This window comes from Sinocyclocheilus rhinocerous, unplaced genomic scaffold (assembly GCF_001515625.1).
Source record: "Sinocyclocheilus rhinocerous isolate Xijiao unplaced genomic scaffold, SAMN03320098_v1.1 scaffold1717, whole genome shotgun sequence".
NCBI classification, from domain to species: Eukaryota; Metazoa; Chordata; class Actinopteri; order Cypriniformes; family Cyprinidae; genus Sinocyclocheilus; species Sinocyclocheilus rhinocerous.
The window spans coordinates 4,894-20,963 of record NW_015660014.1 but is presented as its reverse complement, the minus strand read 5'-3'; the positions used below and the strand labels follow the sequence as shown (position 1 = coordinate 20,963).

Here is a 16,070-nt window from a genome sequence, read left to right as displayed (position 1 = left end):
CACAACTTCATTCGAAAACCAAGGACACACTCGCAGCCGGGCACATACCTCCTCACCTCAGGCCTACACAACTAAACGCCCCTGCCAGCTTGCTCTGACAGCCCTGACAGAAGAGAGGGTCACAAGTCATGCGGCCAGGCATAAAATACAATCAACCTGCCACTGAAATGTATAGAATTAATCTTTCTCGGGCCCCTATTTCACCCAGGGGCTCACAGCCAAGTGAAACAAGCGGCAGTATCTTTACTGAGAGAGCAGAGAACAAATGCAGCCATATGAATTCTAAAGTCACATTTTGCTTCTGCTGCCCTGGCCAGAGTTTGAGCTTGTGAACTTACACCGATGCTACTGACATAAAATTAAGCTCCTTTTTTATTTTATATGCACTGGAATCAAAAAAATAACCTATACCAAATACTGGAAGGCTGCACGAAACATTTTTAGCTGCACTGCTCGGCATCCAAAATGTTGTTTCCAAAATGTCTTTCTCAGCTTCATGTTTACATTCTGATTTACTGCAGACGGTTTTCTTGTAGCTTACTTTGCAACTTTGATAAGAGGGAAGGTGAAATGTTCTGCCTCGATGAGCACTGAGCATCTTAGTAAAGCTGTTTGAAGTCAAAAACTTCAGACGAAAGATAACGGTTGCCTGCACACTGCACAGCTTATTTGCACCTGTTTTCGTAACTCCTGGAATAAACTGGGAATAAAATATTTTGGAATCACACAAAATCCTAAACTTCAACCATTACAGAAAGTTACTGTGGTTTCCAGAATACTACATTTAAGGTTCAATATTTAAAATATTATAAAACTGTGGTACTTGGTATTAAAGTGGTACGGTCATTAAAAAATACTATATTTTAACAGGAAGATCATGAAAACTTTTATGAAAAACATATACTGCTTGAAGATACCATATTCATTATTTTAAACATGAATTATGCAGTAGTAGGGCAATAACTTGAATAGTGAAACTGTGAATGTTAAAGTAACAGTTCAACCAAAAAAACAAAACATTGTTTTATCATTTACTCGTCCACGTTGTTCCAAACCCTGATGACTTTCTTCTGTGAAACACAAACTTTGATGCTAGACTGGATGACTGCCTCGTGCACCATCTACTTTCACTGTATAGAAAAAAGACCCAGTTGAAGTGAATGGGGACTGAGGCTCATATAGTGCACAAAATCTTTTTCCAAAAAAGAAAGTCATAGGAGTTTCAACACCATAAACTTATTCTTTGTTCAACGTATTCTTTACATTATTTATAAAGGTCATGATTTTATGAAATATCACAACATGACCTTTAAGGCAGCTTAGAGTTACACTATTATACACGACTGACTCCTATTGGCTTAGATGAGTCCTTTTACATGCCAGAATGAACGCGGAACTAGATCCGGGTAAAGTCGTAAACCTCCCTGAGACTCGTGTTTTTAACAAACGTGCTGAAGTCCACGAACATTCATTTGAGTCAAACTGCATTATTACCAATCTTGCGTCAGCCTAGAGCTTGCAAAACTGGGGCTTTGAGCAAAAGCTTGTTTTTCCGGTCGCAGAGCCAAATGAAACTCCTGCGTGGACTCGGCTTCCTTCATTTGTTTGCTAAAGGCTTGCTGTAAATTTGCTGGAATCATGATTGACAAGGATGATTTTGGGCCCATCACACGGAATCGTAGACGCGCGACCATCACGAGCGCAAAGAGCGAGACTGTGAAAGTCAGAAACGGCGCGACCGCAGCAGCCAGTGATCTCACAAGCGGACCCAAGACGCGGGAGTCCCTCACCAAAGCCTTACAGCTAAACGAAAACAGCAAACAGAAATGCGATCGCTACGACAAAATGAGGTGAGGTATAGTGTACGTCAGGACGTCATGAAAACCGTAGGTTGTTGTTGACAAAGATAGATGGTCACTCACTGCAAAGGGACAGGGGCAGGTTTCGCCAGTGTGCGTATTAACCCCCTTTTTTTTAATCCCAGATACCATCATTTCACTTATCTTACTGTTACTGAAGAACTATTCCATTGAGCAAAACCGAAAATAACATATGCGATGATTTCAGGATTCAGGAATCATTCTGCAAGATTTAAAAAAAATAAAAAATAAAAAAAAAGATATTGGGATGTAACGACATATTCGGGATTATTGGAGAATGGAATGCTATAAATTAAGAATAGACTTGTAAAAATAAATAAATAAGCGTTGACCAATGATCTGCAGTATTGGGAGGAGGGGCGTGTCATCAATGTGCAGTAATTTCTCAGTTCATTTTCACCTACTGAGCTTGTTAAACAATCAAAGATGCTTTTATTAAAGCCATCAACCCACAATATTTCAACTCATTTTTTTAATAATCGTGTATAACATTAGAATTCCTGGTGAAAAAAACTACATTACCCATGATTCTGCAAAGAAATCTGCCCACTCCCATGAAGCACTATAAATTTGTTATAGAGACTGTCTCCCAACCTTCTCAAACTATTTAAGTATGCATGTTTTGCAATAAACATAAAGTATGTTGTTTCTATATACACAATCAACATCTTAGGTTTTTATATTTATGTCATTTTTAGTTTGATTATATCATTTGCAATGCTTCATGGGACTGTAGTTCTTTCCCTCGACAAAGCCGGTACACAGACTTGTACCTTTGGTTGTATGATTTTAAAATAATTTTTGGCTTCAAATCAAAGTTGGTAATGTTGTGATTCGTGTCTTAGTTAGTTGGTTTGGTTCATGACTTATGACTTTTTAACAAAAACTTACAATCCCTTAAATTCTGGAAGAATACTTCCAGAAGCAAGGTCACTCAAACCGTGGGCGGGCACTGTTGCACTATAGGCTGATTTTATGATGTGGCCCCATGACAACAAAGTCATGGGCATAGGACAAACAACAGCAGGATAAAAGTATGAAACTTAGGAGGTAGAGGAGTGTCCCTTCTAAACTTGAAAAAAAAAAAATATTTTAAGAAACATTTTAAACATGCTCTATACCAGGGCTGTCCAAACTCGGTCCTGGAGGGCCAGTGTCCGGCAGAGTTTAGCTCCAACCCTAATTAAACACACCTGAACCAGCTAATCAAGCTCTTACTAGGCATAGAAACTTCCAGTCAGGTGTGTTGAGGCAAGTTGGAGCTAAATTCTGCAGGACACCGGCCCTCCAGGACTGAGTTTGGACAGCCCTGCTCTATACAAAAGAACTTATATTTACAGGTATAATCATACTACCTATTGCACAACGTTCACACCTCATAAAAAACTATACAATTATGTATTATTATTGGTTTTTACACAGTCACTGTACTCCTGTCATATTGATTGTTGTTTAAGTGATTTGTTTGTCTGTCAGCATGGCATCGCCTTCAAATAATGAATGAAAACCATTGTTTTACCTAAAGCAGCAAAATCCAATGCTTGCACCTTCCATCATACTCATTAAAGACAATATCAGGACTGTATGAAATAAGCAAATCAGATTTAGATCGAGTCAAAATTCTGGTTAGATCAACCTTTAGACATTCATCACACAATACACAAATTTGCACTGTATCGCAAACAAACAGGTGTTTAGGAAGCTGCTGTGATGGTGTTTGATGCTATGTAGTGTGTTTTTGGGGGGGATTATTTTTCTAAAAATTATCCCTTTTAGATTATTTTAGCCTTGTTATACTGTATGAATTTTATACTAATATAAAAATGACTTTATCCATATAAATAACAATGATAAACATTGTAAAGTTTAATCATCATTACTGTTTTTATTTCATGTCATCTTTTTTGCTCCTTATAGTTGCCACAAGTTGCAGGAATCAATGCTGAGTTCTGCGAGCGGCTTCAAAAATTACAGAGGCATCCTGAACTGGTGTGTGGTAATGCTGGTGAGTCTGAAACAGTCACACACACTGAAACCTGGTGGACTGCATGCTTGGACTTGCCTACTCATTCTTCTTGTTAAACTGTGTCCCAGATATCAGTGTGGGTTGTAAACATTCCTTCTCGCTCAGAGGTGCTGCCAGAGATTACTAATAATTTGTATTGCCTCTCATGTTAGGCAGTTACAGAGAAAAGGAGGTTAAATATTATGTTATGGTTTAAAAGAAGCCAACTTGTTGCTCAGACATCCATTGTCAGATCATTGGATAATTTAAATGTGTATTGTTTCTGAGAGTATACTGTGTTCATACAGTCACATGGAAAAGTTTGGCTTTCTGTCTGAAATGAAGTAGAAGCATTAGAGCTTAATGAAGCTAAAATATCTCCTTTTGGACTTTGGAATATATTTGGACTTTGAACTCTCAAACTACTTAAAGGCATAGTTAAATCGAAAAGAGAAAATCTGCTGAAAATGTACTCACCCTCAGGCCATCCAAGCTGTAGATGAGTTTGTTTTCTTCATTGGAACAGATTTGGAGAATTTTAACATTACATCACTTGCTCACCAGTGGATCCTCTGCTGTGAATGGGTGCCGTCAGAATGAGAGTCCGAACAACTGAAAAAGCATCACAATAATCCACAAGAAATCCACACAACTCCAATCCATAGATTAACATCTTGTGATAAAATGAAAAACTCCTTTATAAGAAACAAATACATCATTAAGGTGTTTTAACTTTAAACTGTCGCTTCTGGTCAAAATATGAGTCCAAAATCTATAATAAGTGATCAGGTCCATTCCCTGTTGTCCTTTCACATCAAAATCCACATATTTGTTTAGAACTGCTTTAGCTTGTTTTTAAACTGTGCTTGATCTGTGCATACTGAGACGAGATTACTTTTTCCACTGGAAAAGGCCATATTATGGATAGAGGGCTCATATTTTATTAAGGTAAAAACTTCTGAATGTAGGATTTGTTTATTACAAACATAAAGATTTTCACTTCAAAAGATGTTCATTTATGGACTGGAGTCTTGTGGATTACCTGTGGATTATTGTGATGTTTTTGTCAGTTGGACTCTCATTCTGATGGCACCCATTCACTGCAGAGGATCCATTGGTGAGCAAGTGATGGAATGCTAAATTTCTCCAAATGTGTTCCGATGAAGAAACAAACTCATCTACCATCATCATGGATGACCTGAGGGTGACTACATTTTCAAGAAGTTTTCATTTTTGTGTGAACTATTACTTTAATGGACTTAATTTTAACAGAGGAAAACCCACATTAGTGACAGAATTATATTGCAATGACACACATTCAGTAACGTCGGATGGTGTGTGGCAGTCATGTGGCATGTGAAGAATCGTTAATCAGTGTGTCTGTTTATGGAGACACACTTAATGCCAAGTGACGCCTAAAAATAAATGGCCCACAACAGCTTGTCTGTCTAAACACTAGCTGAACATGGAGGACAGCCAGCCAAGTCCTTGTCTTCAAAACTGTGAAGAATGCATTCACGTTCTTCAGCATACTGTTAATCTGAGCTTTGAGATGACTCTATTTTGTCCTCTGTAATTTTTTTCAGCCAGACTTTTTTCTTTCATATTCCAGTGGTACGGCTCTGCTTGCATTTGCATTTTCTTCCTCTTCTCCATTGTTCTCTCTATCTATACATATGAATAAGTGTGTCTGTCTTCTGAATAGATTTATGGACATGAATTTCAATATATCTCTGCAAACTGTGTATAGACAGTGATTAAGGATCTTTGGTGGATTTTATTCTGGTAGTTCTGACATGTTTAGCTAGTCTTAGTGATGTATTCTTGCATTGGTTTTCATTTGTTTTCTCCATGAATATGAGTCTCTGCTCTTTTGCAGGTTTTGAGCAATGCACGCCTGTTCTTGGAAAACCTTCTCAGGTATGAACAAATACAGTATGCATACAGTTTCTTGTGAAACAGCCAAAACACACAGTTTGAATGTTTAAAGTCTGGAAAAAATGAAAATTCACTATCTATTGAATGATTCGGCCATGCATGTTATATTTTTTTATTTATTTTTAATTTGGCCTTTTTTAAAACAAAATATCTCAACTCAGTCTCCTCTCTGGTCTCACATGCTGGACTTCTCCATTCATTTAGTTCACTTAAAACCCACCCCTCTCTTACAATCGACTGCAAGCTCACATTCAGATCTTCCTCCATCCAATCAAAAAACGATAGATTGAACCAAGTCCCTAGCTTACATTTTTTATTTTTTGCTAATCTTTCACTTGCATGTACGTCACAATACGGAAGAAAAGGTATGTCGCTACTTCCATTTAATGAAATTAAAATGGGAGATTTGTGGCTTTTGGTACAATTATTTTATCTTAAAATTGGCGATATTAATACACGTACTTGAAATTTGCAGTTATTCTGTTTGCTAGAAAACTGAACAAAATATTGATGACTCATCTTGCACAAAAGGGCATATTCAAATCAAATTGTCAAATAGCAATTTAATAAATGTATTAAAAACTTTATAAATTAAATTTTATAAAATTATGTACATATATTCTTCCTATGTATATGTAGAAAGGTTCTTTTTGAGTAAAAAAAAAAAAAAGGCTGCCATTCCCCAGCCACTGTGTCTGGTGGGCAAAAAAAAAAAAACTTTTGTATTAATTCTTCTGTCATACGTTGCTCTGGAGTTCAAAGTGTCTCCGCGAATAGGAACAGCAGTCCTCAAACGTTCTCAAACAACGACCTTTATCTCAAGCATCCCCATTGAGCAGGTGTCGAATGAACACAAAAGTGTTAAAACACATTCTCTGCAGTTCGTCTCTCTCTATGTTTTGAGTGTCATGCCGATGAAGATGAGTCTGTAGGGTTTGTTTGATAAGTGTACAGGCCTTCCTCTCCCTGAGTGGAATGAAACACTGAACCCCATGCTTGGAGAACCATATGCTGTCATCATGTTGCACACTGCTGCTTGCAGACTGTATGTATACAACTGCCCGCAGAAACTGCCGCAAATAATCAGTGGTTTAGAACAAGAGACCAGTAGAGGAAAAGAAACATGTTGTGTCCTATGTGTAATCATTTATAAATATTTAGACATTTAAAGGTTTGGGAAACATTTCTGGTTTGTGTGTCGTAGGTATGGCATTTTGGTGGACCCCATTCAAGTGGTGTCATTGTTCCTCAAGGACCCTTATAGCTGGCCTGCTGCATGCCTGGTCATTGGTATGTATTTTAAGGGAAGATTAGCATATATTTCCCAGATTAGCCTATTCTTTTGTAGTCCAGACAGGGAAATTATTAAAATTAGGTGGGCAGACGAGACTCCCACGTTCAAATAATGCAAAAAAAATCTAAAAAATTTGATTTGCAGATTGTCAAAATACTTCACTCCCATTGTTAATCTACTTGGATGTAGATTGTGTGTATAATTTTGCATGCTATCAAAAACAGAGAAGTGTGTAATTGCTTTTTAACCCTCAATTATTATAGTGCGGCGGGTGATTGTGTCTTGTTTGTAGCAGGTGGTGTGATTGTTCAATGTATGACTGCTGTGAGTGTGTTTGTGTGTGCTGGCTGTCTGCCCTGTTGTAAGGTTCATCCTGAGGGTACAATTTTGACCCTCTTCTGTTTCACTACACCCTGTAAAAGTGCTTTTATTACTGAAACTGCCTTTTTTTTTTTTTTAAGAGATAAGATAATATTTGACATTATAACAACTCTTTGCTTACAGTTTCTAATGTTTTTATATTTGTGGCGTTGTACACCGAGAGAAAACTAGCCATGGTGAGTTCAAAAGCCATTTACTTTTATACATTTAATCAGTTTATCGTAATGAATAAAGTTGTTTTCATAAAAGTATAGGGGTTCAGTCACTTTACACAGTATAATTTGGCATTTGGAATTACGTTGTAAGAGGTCAATTTAAAAGTCAAATTTGATTCATTGCATTTTAAAAAGCCTGGCATATTTGAGAGGGCTTGCAAAGTATCAGCACATTTACTCAACTAACTGAATTGAAACTGAATGAACTTATAAAGAGTTCAGGCATTTTGCTGATGTTGTGTAAGACTTGCATAAAAAATAAAGTGTAGGGCTTTTAGAGAGGAGATGCATCTTTATGTGCAGCAAATGCAAATTGTTATATGTTATAATGTTGTTTGTATTGTACTTGTATTATGCTGTTAAATGTTTCCTCATTGTGTTTTCCAGGGGTCGATCAGTGAGAAGGTCGGCCTGCTGATCTACATCTTTAATTTAACAGTCATCTTGTGTTTTCCGATGGTGGTTGTGTTGAAGCTGCCATCTATTACACCAGGTGAGACTGTGCATTATGCGTACACTTTTAATAGTACATTGTGTACACAATACAACACAAACACATATATAAGAGATTTAATTTTCAGTACTGTCAATTTTATTATTAAGTTTTTAAATATTACATATTAGAGTTTTAAAGAAATGTAATATGAGTGCATCCCAAATGCCATACTTGTTTTTCTAGGCCATCATCAGCACACAAAAAAGGAAGCTTTGTTTGTTGTTGCATTATTGTTGACTGTAATATGTCATGTTATTAGGTGATCCAGCTTTGCAGAAATAATTGGGCACCAAATTATGATTTACAAACTGAACTAATCCACCGTTATACGAGCATTCAGATCTCATGGGCTCAGTTGGCATGTGAATTGTATTTTTATTCACAATAGAAGATACAGCAGTAAACAAATCCTTGGATTAGAGCCACAGCCTAATGGTGATCAGTGGTTCTCAAGCAGTAGATGCAGGTTTGAGTCTGACCCTCATCGTGTCCTTATTAGTGATAGATTGATATATTTAGCCATTTCAAATATTGAAATCTAAATTCAGTGACAATGCATTTTAGTAGAAAATATATTCCCTCACTTCCTCTTCTCCATACTACAACTTTCACTGGCTCTTCTGTCCGCTCTCATCTGTTTGCACCATGGGAGGCGAAAATGTGCCTCCATCTGTCAGCCTAGTACCACACACACTGCTCCTGTACCAGACAGCCAGGTCATTTCAGGGGCCGTCAGGGCCTACAGCCCTTGAGTCCATCTCTCTAGAGCATAGACGCACTCCAGAGCCCCTGCATGGACCATTTCCACCCAACATATGGCTGCTATTGATAAAGCAGTGGTAGAGGGAGAAGGTGTGAGCCAGGTCTGTGTACGCTACAGTGGTGATGAGCTATGAGTCTGGACGTGCTGGGTCATGTGACTGAGTTATGAACCTTTGAAAGGGGGCATGCTGTGGTGTTGTGATGGAAGTGTACAAACGTCTTGTGTTCCTCCTATATTCAGGTATTAAAAGAAAAAAACGAGTTCCATTTATGTTGAATAAGTCTATCTAATGGCGTCTCTCTGTCATTGTGTCCTTTTATGCAGTTGGAGGGGCATTTGCTTTGGGAGTCTACACCATCCTGTTTTTGAAACTGTACTCGTATAAGGATGTTAATAGGTGGTGCAGAGAGAGAACACAAGTGAAGGCCCGCAGCCTCTCCAGATCTCTTTCATGTGAGTAAATACATCCACCTCTCATCAAACATTACGTGTAGCAGTATGAAGGGTATGAAATACGTATATATTTATAGTTCAATATATGTACTGTAGTGCATTATATGTCCAAAACTGAGTTGTCATTTTTGTCGCCCCCTGTTGGCTATTATAAGACGAGTTTACAATACAATAAACACAATGCTGCAATACAGACGTTGATCTGGCCCTGGTACAGTAATTAGGGGGCCCCATCCATAAAAATTGTTTCTGGGCCATGTGAATTTTAGCAATGATCCTGCTACAATGAATGATTTCCCGTTTGTACTGAAAAAGGCAGATGAAAATGTTATGTTAATGTTTATGTTAATACATAAACTAAAGTTTAAGAGGTTGTTCATAAGTTATACAGTCCCATCAGGATTTCATTGGATTTTTTTCAGATATTTGAAGCCCAAAATAACTGAATTATCTGTACCTTTTTATCAAAAATTTTAGTATTTGCAGCAATTTTTTGTTGTTTTGCAGTGAAAAGCTACCAATGATCCTTATGTGTTTATGTAATAAAATGTAAAAAGGGCAATTAGTGACACCGTATAGAAATCTTCATAATTATGCAGAATAGTGTTAGACACAGGTTAACAGTGCCATAGAATGGAAAACTGTATTTACCTTGGCATAGTTGAATAATAACAGTTCTGTACATGGAAATGACATACCGTGAGCCTCAAACACCATTGATTCCTCCTTCTTACGTAAATCTCGTGCATGCAAAAGACCACTGGAAAAATAGGCGAATCAGAACATAACACCGACTGTGACGTTACAGTCGGAAAACAAATAACGCGTTCTAATAAAATAATCGGAGCCACTAAAGGGACATGTTAGCTGCTTGCTAGCGGTAGCCTGTTACATTATAGTACATAAGATTTCACTTACCACATAAACAGAGTAAAGAGAGATGACTGAGGATGATGCGAATGATTTACAGATCCTGAGCTCCACTGACAAGCATCTGATCTTGTAAAATGTGTGGTAAGTAGGCTACACCGATCACGTGCGATCGCAAATCTTGAAAGTGAAAGTAAAAAGCCATTGTGTATTCGAAAGCAGTTTTAATGCCCCACATATTAATAGCGGCTCCCTGATGCCCTGATGCCCACATTTTACTTACCCAACGATATAACTGCGAGAGACCGTATTGAAATATTTTCCCTGCGTTTCCTACCTGCTGTGTGAGCTACTGAAATGAGCCACACTGTGAAACAGCCAATCAGAGCAGAGCTCAACATTATTATTCATGACCCTTCCAAATAAGGTAAAAACAGACCATTTCATTCTAGGGACAAATCCTAGGGTTGTAAATGGACATGTAAAACCGTTTCTGGAGATTTTTTGCCCTTAACTAAGCCACATACCTTCTATGTAGATATCAGAGAACAATTTAAAATATTGTATCAATGCATTCTATGGCACCTTTAAAATTTTTGCAGAAAAAGTTGCAGAAATAAGACAACAATGCAAGCTAGTTCACCCAAAAATGAAAATCCTGTCATCATTTACTCACTCTCACGTTGTTCCAAACCTCTATGAGTTTCTTTCTTGAAGAATGTTGGTAACTGAACAATTGACATTAGCCATTGACTTCCAAATGGAAAAAAAAATCTCAATGGAAGTCAATGACTACCGTAAACTGTTTAGTTACCAACATTCTTCAAAATATCTTCTATGTTCCACAAAAAAGAAAGGCATACAGATTTGGAATGACACGAAGGTGAGTAAATGATGACAGTTCATTTTTGGGTGGACTGTCCCTTTAATTCTTGTTATTGCAAGACTGCAAAATCCTGGAGGGACTGGTTATGAGATCAATTTTAATATAATTGTTTTAATGATGTCCTTGGTGTTTGGTCGACAGTTCAGTATGTTTTGCAGTGAATGCTTGTGTGATTGTGCGGTGTGAGTTGCAGAGACCTCATTCTTTAGCTGAACATCCGGTTTAAATGACTTTAGAAGCAGATTTGTTTATCTCTTGACAGTTTCTGTGTTCTTTAGGTCCATCATCTCCATCTGTGTCCAGCCGTATGCAGTCGCATGTGTCTTACCCAGGAAATCTGTCTCTCAGGGGTGAGCTGTGCCTTACAGTCTAGTCACCAAATGTTTTATTTTCATGATATTTAAAACAATTTTAACAGTGTCAAATACTATGACTTCAGATGACCGGAGAACTTGTAGTTAGTATTTTGCCTTGTGTTTTTCAGATATGTATTATTTTGTTTTTGCGCCAACCCTGTGCTATGAGCTCAATTTTCCCCGCTCTGAATCTATCCGAATGGGATTTCTGCTCAGGAGGCTCTTTGAGATGGTAGGCAATTGGCATAGACATATTTCCTGACAGTATTGGCAGTTCTTGCTCATCATTACATTGATAAGTTGTACTAACAGATTTTTTTCTCTGTATATTATGCCTTGTTTATTTTGTGAATATTGCATTCTTGTCTAAATCTGCAAATGGTAATAAATCATGGGAATTAGCTTATTGTTTGCAAACAACTGCCGGGAACCATGGCAGGAATATATGAGGGTTATTTTTATTTATGAAAGTGCTTCTTGTTAGGGCATTACTTCCAGTTATAGCTGTTGCAAATTACACATTTAATTCACACACACACACTCTTCTGTAAACGGCATTAACATTTTCGTTTTATATTTTGTGAGAAATCAAAAGTTTTGCTTGTCTTGCAGTTGCTCCTCACCCAGTTATTGGTTGGTTTAACGCAGCAGGTGAGCATCACAGTGCATTTGGTAATCACATCACACCTGCGGTTTTCATGTCTGTGAGACATATTTCATATCTAATGTTCTTTCAGTGGATGGTGCCAATCATTCGAAGTGCAATGAAGCCATTGCAGGTTTGTTCAAGTGCTTTATCTTCTTTTTTTTTCAGTCCCTTAAAAAGAAGCACTTTATTTAATTCTGTGAAACCGGTTTTCATTTTGCAGGAAATGGACTACAGTAGAATGACAGAGCGTCTGCTTAGACTAGCAGTAAGTTAAACCAACTACACTAATTCCTCCTCAGAATAGAAACATAAACCTGTGTTCAGATTTTCGCTTAGATCTGTTGTTTTGACGGAGAATATGAAGCAAGAAACGAATGATGGAATGAATACTGATATCTGTTTTTATACTAGGTGCCCAACCATCTCATCTGGCTGATTTTCTTCTACTGTTTTTTCCATTCCTCAATGAACTTTGTGGCTGAGCTATTGAGGTTTGGAGATCGGGAATTCTACCGTGACTGGTGGTGAGAGATCTTTACAGTTATTTCTCTTTTAAAAAAAAAAAAGCTTTATTTGAGCAGCTAGAGGTACCACTTTCACACCATACTGCGTTTGATAGGCTTTAAATGCAGTCAGTCTGGTTTATATGTGCCATCTCTGCCTCTGCCTCTTCCATTTCATATGTAGAGTTTTTATTTTAAGTCTCAGATGGATTGTGACACTGCGTTTCTTTTAGGAACTCCGAGACTATAACGTACTTCTGGCAAAACTGGAATATTCCCGTGCACAAGTGGTGTCTCCGGTGAGTGAACGGAGGTTTTGAAAGAGACCGCAGACAGCTGTTGGGAGGCGAGATGAAATACGACACAGTAAAACTCACAGAGACTATAATGAAGAGAGACTATAATGTGATCTGTCCGCGAGAAATATATGGTTATTTACAGTTCACACTGACTGTGAGTTTATGTGCTTCTCTCTCCTGTTTTCAAAGGCACTTTTACAAGCCGCTGCTGAGAAGAGGTGCTGGCAAGTTACTGAGCCAATCAGCTGTGTTTTTCGCCTCTGCTTTTTTCCACGAGGTGAGATGTGCATAAATCACACGCTGTTTTAAATATTCTGTCGGGTCATAGCAAATGAAAGTTAACAGTGTGAGCAGCGTAACGACCTGTGTGAATTATTCTCATTTTAGAAATGTGCTATTTCTCACGAGCAATAGCAAACCACTGCGATATTTTAGAAGCTAGTGTGTTTACATACAGAATATTACTTTGGTTTACTATTAATACCATTAAAATACTCAAAAACATAAACTAACGAAATGTGAATGTTATGCTGGTTGAAAGTCTCTTCACATCCCGATAGCAATCACTAAGTTAAGTGGTCTAAATTTATTTATATGTATTTATATCGTCTGTAAAAGACGTAGGACCATAAAATGTTCGTCCAATCAAAATCTTCGGTCCGAAGATTACAATAGGCTGTCCTACCTGCCTGTCATGTATTTGCATACCTCCGTGCACCCTGTTCACACAGACATGATACGTCATCAGTGCATTCCATTACGCTATTGCAGACCGAGCGAGAATGGAAGGCGTTATTATTGTAATATAATGTTTTGTACTCTGTTTTCTCACCAATGAATGAGATATGAGGTAATCTGACAATTTTGCATTCAATCCTCCACCAATGCCGTCTCTCATCGTGTCGCTGGTTAGCCTCTGGTCTGCCTGTGCACGTTCTTGTGTTTTATAGGAGGCGTGGCTTTGCAGAGTGATTATGCAGGGGTGGGATCTTGCTTTCAAAGCTAGCTTGCTATTGCTAGCCTTTCCGAAATCGCCTACCCTACCTTTAATAACACTGTTAAATATAATCTTTAGCAAATCTAAAAATATATATATATCTAAATTCAGTTGTAGCATTTAAAACAATTGATTTTAGTTTTTTTTAGGGCTGTCAAATGATTAATCACATCCAAAATAAAAATTTGTTTACATAATAAATATACACAGTACACACACATTATGTATAAATACATACACATGCATTTAAATTTTTTTTGTGTGTATGTATGTATATATATATATATATATGTATGTGTGTGTATTTATATAGAAAATAAATATACACTGTACACACACACATTATGTAAACAAACTTTTACTTTGGATGCGATTAATTGCAATAAATCATTCGACAGCCCTAGTTTTTTTGTTTTAATTTCTTTTAGACAAAACATTATCCTATTTTAATATCAGCCATTTACCGGTTATCAGCCATAACATGAAAATAATTAATGGCTTACTGGTGTCAACTAAATTTGAATATCTCTGCATACATACCTAACAATGTAATTTGTTCTTGTGATAGCAAAGCTGAATTTTCAACAGCTGTTACTCCAGTCTTCAGTGTCACATGATCCTTTAGAAATCATTTTTATCCGTTTTTATCAAAATGATAAATGTTGAAAACAGTTGTGCTGCTTAATATTTTTGTACCATGCTTTTAGGATTCTTTGATAAATGGAAAGTTCAAAAGAACAGCATTTGATTTAATAGACACCTTTGGTAACATTATAAATGTCTTTACTGTCACTTTAGATTAATTTAATGCTTCCTTGCTGAATATTAATTTCTTAAAAAAAAAAAAAAAAACTTACTGACCCAAAACTTTTGAATGATAGTATAAATTCAGATGTTTCTGCATATGAGGATGGGAAAGAAAGTATTAGAAAAGTCGTAATAAAAAAAAAAAGTATTTTAACATCAAAATAGTACACTTCACTCCCAACGTAGCAAAAAAAAAAAAGTGAACATAAATGTACTAAAAAATAAAAACTCTTTGGGCGTTGCAGCTGTGTATTCTAGAATAATTTGTACAATTCTAGATGTTCTCCACTCCCGAGGCAGCCTCATTTCCCTGACTCAGAAGCAGGTGCCCGGTGTTTGGCTGGTAGCCACCGCTTTTCAGAGAAGATGAAGGTCAGAACGGAGGGATGAGGAAGAGGAAGAACAGGCGCCTATCAGGCTGCTGTTCTCTGTGATAAGCTGTGAGCTGAGCTGGAGGAAGGGAGAGAGAGGGAGGAATCGGGGAGGAAGATGTGTCCAGTCCGCAGGTGCAGGCAGATAGTATTCTTAACCGTCTTATTAAAAAACATTGACCTTCACAGGACGCCTCAGAACCTGACCCAGGATCACAGTAAAGACTCAGATGGAGATTGAAGTTTCGTCTCACGAATATCTAAAACCAGAGGTGTAAAGATACGCCGAAATTTTAAAAAGGGGTTATTTATTTAGAGCTGATCTAGTGAGAGATAACAGGAAGGAAGGTCAGTGTTTCAAGATTCCTGGAGTGAACTAGAGGTTAAGCATCTAATTAAAGGACACTGATCAACCCTTCAGTACTTAATCAACATTTCGATGTTGTGATTTTGTGTTTCCTGGTGTGAATTGAGAGTCGCTATAACGAGAGTTTTGTGCTCCACTCTTCAGGATTTTAAACAGCAGTGCTACAACAAATATGTATATTTTATATGAATTGAGCTAAATATATTGACAAATTTATTGCACTGTCCACTCTTTTAATTTTAAAAGAATGAGTCACCAGTTCATATAACCCAAGTTTCGTGCACTGCTCTTTGGGATTTAAAACAGCAGCGTCACAACAAATATATGTGACCCTGAACCACAAAACCAGTCTTAAGTCTTAAGGGTATATTTTTAGCAATAGCCACAAATACATTGTATGGGTCAAAATTATCGATTTTTCTTTTATGCCAAAAATTATTAGGATATTAAGTAAAGATCATGTTCCATGAAGATATTTTGTAAATTACTTACCGTAAATATATCAAAACTTAATTTGATTAGTAATATGCATTGCTAAGA

At 37.2% G+C, this 16,070-nt stretch overlaps 1 protein-coding gene across 2 annotated transcripts in view; it reads left to right on the top strand.

Annotated features, from left to right (window-relative positions):
- Window positions 1-1,395: 1,395 nt before the first annotated feature.
- Window positions 1,396-16,070, top strand: part of LOC107724797 (diacylglycerol O-acyltransferase 1-like) — a 16,863-nt gene continuing 2,188 nt past the window's right edge. Inside the window, exons 1-15 of one of the 2 annotated variants that reach the window (XM_016533847.1) lie at window positions 1,396-1,850; window positions 3,798-3,885; window positions 5,765-5,805; window positions 7,028-7,113; window positions 7,622-7,674; window positions 8,101-8,206; window positions 9,297-9,425; window positions 11,460-11,531; window positions 11,666-11,769; window positions 12,150-12,188; window positions 12,275-12,316; window positions 12,407-12,451; window positions 12,598-12,710; window positions 12,923-12,988; window positions 13,178-13,265. In XM_016533847.1, the coding sequence (XP_016389333.1) occupies window positions 1,639-1,850; window positions 3,798-3,885; window positions 5,765-5,805; window positions 7,028-7,113; window positions 7,622-7,674; window positions 8,101-8,206; window positions 9,297-9,425; window positions 11,460-11,531; window positions 11,666-11,769; window positions 12,150-12,188; window positions 12,275-12,316; window positions 12,407-12,451; window positions 12,598-12,710; window positions 12,923-12,988; window positions 13,178-13,265 (1,284 nt within the window). In that variant the 5' untranslated portion in view covers window positions 1,396-1,638. Of the gene's footprint in view, window positions 1,851-3,130; window positions 3,221-3,797; window positions 3,886-5,764; window positions 5,806-7,027; window positions 7,114-7,621; window positions 7,675-8,100; window positions 8,207-9,296; window positions 9,426-11,459; window positions 11,532-11,665; window positions 11,770-12,149; window positions 12,189-12,274; window positions 12,317-12,406; window positions 12,452-12,597; window positions 12,711-12,922; window positions 12,989-13,177; window positions 13,266-16,070 lie in introns of those variants that run through there. The other variant, XM_016533849.1, reaches the window with a different exon arrangement.